General features: G+C 46.2%; 1 protein-coding gene across 1 annotated transcript; it reads right to left on the bottom strand.

Moving 5' to 3' along the window:
* Positions 1–1,546: 1,546 nt before the first annotated feature.
* LOC105886027 (HLA class II histocompatibility antigen, DO beta chain) lies at positions 1,547–7,065 on the bottom strand. The gene is given in 7 exon segments (XM_076003593.1): positions 1,547–1,582; positions 1,757–1,788; positions 1,983–2,018; positions 2,021–2,089; positions 2,559–2,840; positions 3,297–3,557; positions 6,944–7,065. Coding segments are annotated over 7 exon segments (807 nt in total). The 5' UTR covers positions 7,035–7,065.
* Positions 7,066–7,395: the final 330 nt, after the last annotated feature.

Raw genomic sequence — 7,395 nt, 5'->3', positions numbered from 1 at the left:
ATGTAAGCATTTCCCCGAGTTCTGTGAGCTGCTCCAGAAAATTAATCAAACCCAAGAAGGGTGTGTGGGAACCCCAACTTGAAGCTGGAGCTCAGAAATTCTAGAGGCCCGGACTTATAATTGGTGTTTGAAAGGGGGGGACAGTCTTAGGGACTGAGCCCTCGCCCTGTGAGTGACACTACTCCCAGGTTGACAGTGTCGGAAGATACCCACTGGAGTCCGCTGTTTGCCATGTGGGGAAACAAATCCCCACATTTGGTCACAGAAGTCTTCTTCGTTGATGATTGCTGTTGTGTAAGAGCAGAGGAGAAACTGTTGGAGTTTTTTCTAAACAACTAAATAAAAGGAAAGTCAAACATTGATCCTGCCTTTGCACATCACCATTGGGCGGCTCACTAGTAAATAAAGGAAAGTGTCTCTTTATGGAGACATAAAGCAAATAAGAATAGCAAAGTAAGAGAGCAAGTAAGAAAGCAAATAATGAAGAAGGAATGATAGAATTAGAAATACCACCATTTTGCAATCCCCAATAAATAAACAGAACAAGGCATTAGCATCAGTGAGTGCGATTGTAACACAAAGAAATGCCTGGACGTCCTGAGTCTCAGGGTGAAAAACCACACCACCTACAGACTTTCCAAAATGATCAAACCAGAGTCTGACCCAGCCTCTGCATTTAGATGCCAATTTGCATGACATGCAGAAGACGCGGGGCGTGTTGAACTGCACATGTGTATGCCCCCGGCAAAACCCAGAGTGCGGGAACTCGACAGCTCAAAAGGCTTCTCAACAGATTAATTATGAGGAAAAGAAAAGGATGGGGGAGAAACCTGTGAAGTTTAAGACACAAAAAAGACAACTAAGCTATAATGTCCAAGAATGCATACTGGAGTGAATAGACTACAAAGAAATACCAAAAAAAAAAAAAAAAAATACAAAGAAATACAGAAAAGTCAGGACATGGTTACTTTTTTGGGGGGGGAGGTTTTGACTGGCTTGAGGCACATGAAGACTCCTGCTGTACCTGCCAAAGTTCTGTTTCTTGACCCAAGTGGTGATTACAGGGGTTTTGCCTTAAATAATTCATGAAATTATATATTTTCAGTGGTTATCTATGTCTCTGTTTTATTTTACAATAAAAGTTTCTTTAAACACAGTGAAAAGGAAACAGGTGACCGAGCATTTTTCTTCTGAAGACTGTGGAGATTGCAGTTGGAAGAGCGGAACATTTGGCATCGTGACCTGCAGGGTAGGGCGGACCACGGAAAAGCACAAGTCGGCCGTTCGAGGCTGGACGGTCAGGCTTGAGGGGCGTTTCTGGCCAGTGGCCAGGGGATTAGCGACATACGAGTGGGAGGAATGGCAGATGGGTGGGAGAGGCATGATCTCAAAACACGAAACTCCAAAATCAGATCGGGACTCCTCCAAGGATCACGGAAAATATTCATCCCAGAACACTGGCCTCCTGAGTGTCCTCTCCCTCGCCGAGGACCCAGGCCACCCGCCATTACTTCAGGCTCCGGGGGCAGAAGCTCCAGTGAGGACCTTAGTGTGGCCGTGGGGGGAGAACAGCTCTTGAGGCCTGTGGGGACAGTGACGAAGGTCCATGAGGCAGCCCCGCCCGCCCTTCCAGGGACTCGCGGGACAGGACCACCCAGCCAGAGCCAGCCTTACGCCTCCTTAGCCCCACGGTGTCTCCCTCTGGCCAGAGAACCAGGAGGATGGTGTGCCACCAAGACAAGGAAAGAGACGTTACCTCATCACCAGGCATCTGTGTCTCCACATATCCTGGAAAAAAATCAAGAGAAGAATGCATTGCCCCAGTTAGAACCAAATGTCGCGACTTAGGAATGGGGCACGGCCCGTGAGAGCTCCATCCCTGCTTATCCCTGAGAATGCTCGGGCTTCAGAAAACATTATCGCCGTGATCCCTGAAGGTGGGAAGTGGGGGTGGGGGCAGGGTGCTCCTCGGGGCACACTACCTCTCTGAGCCCTGAGGCGGAGGAGCACCCCCACCAGAAGATCAGCCCCAGCTGGAAGGCAGCAACTCCACTTAGCATCTTTCTCCAAGGATAATCAGACTGAGCTGCTACAGGAAACAGGTCCCAAAGTTAGCAAAATGCTCTCCAGTACTCAGTGTGCCTTCTTGAAATCCCAGAGTCTGCACTGCACACAAAATCAAACACCATCTATAGAAAGGATAAATTTAGCAATGGTTCTTTGAGGCCAAAGTTTGCACCTATGGAGTGGCCCCACCCATCTGTTACTGATTCTTAAGAGCCTATAAGAATGTCCCTTAAATACCAAGACCGAAGTATTAGAGAAAACCAATTCCCAAGGTTGGAAGCCTGTGAGGAGGGCATTAGGCCTTCTCATTTCTTGGAAGATATGAGAATATATGTTTGCCATGTTTTCTCCCACCCTAAACCAAGGACTCCTATTTCAGCGACTCTCCCAGACCAAGGGAAAGAATTCGTGCTGTACCCAGGTGACACAGGACCTATTGAGTCTATACGGTCCTGAGTCAGGCCCACAGAGTACAGGAAACTAATTCTCACTCCACTGAGCAGACGCGGGGCTCTGCAGGCTGGGGTGATCAACAAGGCAGGCATAGACATCTCCAAGTTCAGGAGTCATTTCCAGCATCACCATAGTCTGAAAGGTCCAGTCTCCATTCCTGACAAGGCCGGCAGACATGACCCCAACTCTCTCCTCATGCCCATTCCGGAACCACCTGCTCTTGATGTCCCCTGGGTAGAAGCCAGTCACAGAGCAGAGCAGCAGATCGTGCTGCTGCAGGAGTGGGGCCCTCTCTGGGTACACTGCCATGTCTGGCTGCACTAGGAAGGGAGAGAAAAATGAGACACTAAAGAAAAGCCACCAAGCCGGGACAGGAGTCTCTTTAGGGACTATCACTACCCCTAATGTCTTTCCCAGATCAGCCACGTGAAACTGGAGTGTAGGGAAATCTCGCCCCAAGACTCGGAAACAGGGTGTGTCAGTGCGTGCAGGAGGACTGAAACTTGATGAGGCACCACCACAGCCACCACGTCTATTAGTATCCGAGGGCATTCCGGTCCGAGAGTAGCTGAAACCTTGGAGGCCTGAGACGGAGACCACAGCGACCTGACCTGTGAGGATAATGAGTAGTCACACTGGGGACAGAGCACGTGCTCAGACTCCAATGCTCATAATCTGTTTATCCCGAAGCAGAAATTGCTTCTCGTAAGGAAGAGGGCCATGGCCAGGTTCACCTGGAAGACGTTCCGGAACCCGGCCAGGGCCCACCGTCCAACTCACCCTGTCTCCCCACAGTGAGGGCGCCCGCTTGTAGTAGTGCCGGCAGAGCGCGCCCAACGCCGCCCTGCTCCTCTCAGCACGTCCGCGGCCCACGCTCGGCGTCAGGCTGCCCCAGCGCCTCGGGGCCACGGCCATCCCCACGTCACTGTCGGAGCGTGCGCACTCCTCCAAGTTATAGATGAATCTGACCACAAACTGCACCTTTTCCGTCCCATTGGTGAAGTAACAGTCAGCCTTTGCCTGAACCACAAAATCTTCTGGAAAACCAAAAGAAAGACCGTGAACCAGCCCCCACCTCTGGGAAAACCCACACCTGGTAAATGATGGCAGAACACGTGGATTTGAGAGGTGTCAGGAAAATATGACTGAGGAATCAATGACATGTGGCTCCTAAGGCCATTATTTTATTGTATAACTCTATATTACTATATTAAAGACAGAAACAGGAGTTTGCAGGGGTTTGCCCTGAAGGAATGTGTGAACTCAATGGCTCACTCATTAGAGGCTGCTATCAAGGGAGGACTCTCCAATCTCCAGTGGGGATGTTTTCCAGGAAGGCTTCCCAGTATCTCAGAATCTGTGAGCTTCCCTGTGTCTTGAAAGACAAGGCAGGGCAAATACGGCCCGCGGGATGGGAGCCAGAGACAGTGAGTGCACTTTGCCCGGAGATGTGCCCCAGTGGTTATAAACCACCTGTTTTATATAGATGGGTTTCCTGCTCTCTCCTGTCTGCCTTTAAGTCCACAATAACTAAATCAAAGAAATATAGAGTCACTATACCACTTTTGTTATACCTGTTAACTGATAACTACCTCTTAGAACTTAGAAGTTAGCCCCTGAAAGACTTTGTACCTGTTTGTTCACCTAGATAGATTAGAAGCCTTTTGAGAGGACTTTTGACCCCCTAGCAACTGCATTCCTTGATATGTAAATGTGTTACCCTGACAACTGGTAATTGATGCCTGTGATTATAAAAACCTGTGTGAATCTAACCATATTGCTGGACGTTCACGTCCAGTCTCCTAAGTACCCTGCTGTGAGTATTCTGATCTTTTTATTAAAACTGTAACTTAGTCTGCGTGTATTCTTTTATTCTCTATATTCTATCAGCTTTCTTATCCTCTGTGGTGACCCCTATCTAAGGGACTTGGCTTTGTGGGGAGAGGTAGCTAATCTCCTCATTGGCTTGCCTCAGCTACTCCATGCAGAGAGGAGGCCTTTGACCTCTGTATGCTCAGAAGCATAGTGTTAGGTGAGAAAAGAAACAGAATGCAATTCCATGCACAATGACATTTGCTAAATTTTTAATATACAAAAAACAAATTTTAATGCATGCAGAAAAACAATGCTACATATTTTTAAAGGCTGCCCTCATACGTAAAGACATACGAGACAGGTTCAGAATGGATTCTCTAAGGAGAGGAAAGAGTAGGAACTGATACAAGGGAAGAGGAAAGAGTCCTCAAACTGGCCAATGATTACAACCTGCTGCAAACCTGTTGGGTTGGTTATCCCAGATCTACGCACTTGAGAACCACCACCGTGACAAAGGGAAATTCAAATGGGGTTAATAATGTAGGTAGGTTAGGAAAGACCTGAAGAAATGGCATTTCAGTTGAGACTTGAAGGGTAATTGCCATCGATCTTTGTAAATTGTAAATTTACTTTCATTTCTAAGTTGAGAGGCCCCTCCAGGCACTGCCAGGCTGAGCTGCACGGATGATCTTCCTGGGCCAGCGTGCCCATCTCTCACTCAGGAGCTACGTTCCGGTGAGGTTCCACCTCCTTTTCCTCAGCATTTATATTCTTCTCCGTCCTCTTACAGCCCAAATTTTTCATCATCATTTAAAATCTGTGCTGATTTTTTTCTTTTCTTTTTTTTTATTTTAGCGTATTATGGGGGTACAAGTGTTAAGTTTACATATATTGCCCATGCCCCCCTCGCCCCTCGAGTAAGAGCTTCAAGCGTGTCCATCACCCAAACATGGCACATCTTACTCATTGTGGTTGTATATACCCATCCCTTCCTCCACCCTCCCACCCTCCCAACACCCAATAAAAGTTACTCCTATATGTTCACTTAGGTGTTGATCCGTTAATACCAATTTGCTGGTGAGTACATGTGGTGCTGGTTTTTCCATTCTTGAGATACTTCACTTAGTAGAATGGGTTCCAGCTCTATCCAGGAATATACAAGAGGTGCTAGATCACCATTGCTTCTTAAAGCTGAGTAGTATTCCATGGTATTCATATACTACATTTTATTAATCCACTCATTAATTGATGGGCACTTGGGTTGTTTCCACAGCTTTGCAATTATGAATGGTGCTGCTATAAACATTTGAGTGCATGTGTCTTTTTCATAAAGTGACTTTTGATCTTTTGGGTAGATGCCCAGTAATGGAATTGCTGGATCAAATAGTAGATCTACTTGTATCGATTTGAGGTATCTCCATATTGCTTTCCACAGAGGTTGAACTAGTTTGCAGTCCCACCAGCAGTGTAGGAGTGTTCCTCTCTCTCTGCATCCATGCCAGCATTTGTTGTTTGGGGATTTTTTGATAAAGACCATTCTCACTGGAGTTAAGTGATATCTCATTGTGGTTTTGATTTGCATTTCCCTGATGATTAGAGATGTTGAACATTTTTTCATATGTTTGTTGGCCATTATTCTGTCTTCTTTTGAGAAGTTTCTGTTCTTGTCTTTTGCCCATTTTTTGATAGGGTTGTTTGATTTTTTCTTGCTGATTTTCCTGAGTTCTAAATAGATTCTAGTTATTAGCCCTTTATCAGATGTGTAAAACATTTTCTCCCATTCTGTGGGTTGTCTGTTTGTTCTCTTGACAGTTTCTTTGGCTGTGCAGAAGCTTTTTAATTTCATTAGGTTCCAAGAATTCTGTGCTGGTTTTTTTCAATTGTGTTGTTTAACAGGCACCAAAAATTCAGAGTGGTTTCTATTCTCTAGAAAACAAGGATCCTCCCCAGGTTTGTTCCTCTCTTATATTTAACGAAATTTAGACATGCAAAGAGGGTTCTGTTTTTGGCATACCACATCCTGTTTTCTGCTCACAAATATGTGCTTTTATGGCATGACTTTGCTTCATGTGTGCATAGCCTATCTCCTCAGCTAGAAAAATAATAGTGACAAATAATTTGTATCCTGAGGACAAGGATAATGTAATCAACTTCTCTTACTTCCCAAAACTGTTTAGTACAATTCTGACCATACAACAGGGGCCTAATAAACAACAGAAGTAGCAACCTTTGTTTCCAATTTCATTTGTTCACATATGCCCCGCTTGGACAAGTACAGAAGCAGCCACAGCCATCAGAGCGAGTCCTAGCTGAAGAATGGTAGCTATTCCCAGACCGCCTCCAGTCCTCCACTGACACGGCTAGGGTACGGACCCTGAACAAACAAAATGTTTCCCTTCTTCCTGCATCCCTGGCGCTGTTACAGGAAGTCCCTGCTCCCAGGAAGGGGGACTTTTTGGCCCAAGTACTTTCCTGCACCACTCTTTGAAGTCAGAAGCCACTTCCAGTCTGGTCTGTGGCCTAGACCTCCTGGGAAAGGCATCCCTTCCCCATGCCAACTCTTGCATACACCACCACCCTCCCCCCCAAAAAATTGCTCTGTTCTTACCTGGAGCGTCTGTACCTTGTCTCAGGGAGGAATCCGGCCTTCTCAGATTCACTAGCAGAGCCACCGCCCAGGGGACCCACCCAGAACCCATTCTGGAGAGAGGAAAAAATCAGATGATAAAATCTTCAGCCTCTTCAGACTAGGCTTTGCCCTCACACAACACAGCCAAAAAATATTCACTCAGGGTATACGTAGGTATGTTTTCTAGCATCCCCAGGATTGGAAACTCCTTCGACTGATAACCAATCAAGGTAGAAGAGTTTTCATCATGAGATACTAGGTAGAATACTTTCATACAGTTGAGTTATGCCACTCAAGAATTGTTTAACTGCAGAATCACTGACAGTAATTAGGTATATAAAAATGGGCTGGGGAAAGAAGAGAAATAATAATCTGCATAGCATAGGGCCCTAGAAGAACTAGGCGGATTGCGTATTATGTATCCAGCTACC

Source organism: Microcebus murinus, chromosome 5 (genome assembly GCF_040939455.1).
Source record: "Microcebus murinus isolate Inina chromosome 5, M.murinus_Inina_mat1.0, whole genome shotgun sequence".
Classification (NCBI taxonomy): domain Eukaryota; kingdom Metazoa; phylum Chordata; class Mammalia; order Primates; family Cheirogaleidae; genus Microcebus; species Microcebus murinus.
Note: the sequence above shows the minus strand (reverse complement) of the source record. Positions and strands in the feature narration are given on the sequence as shown.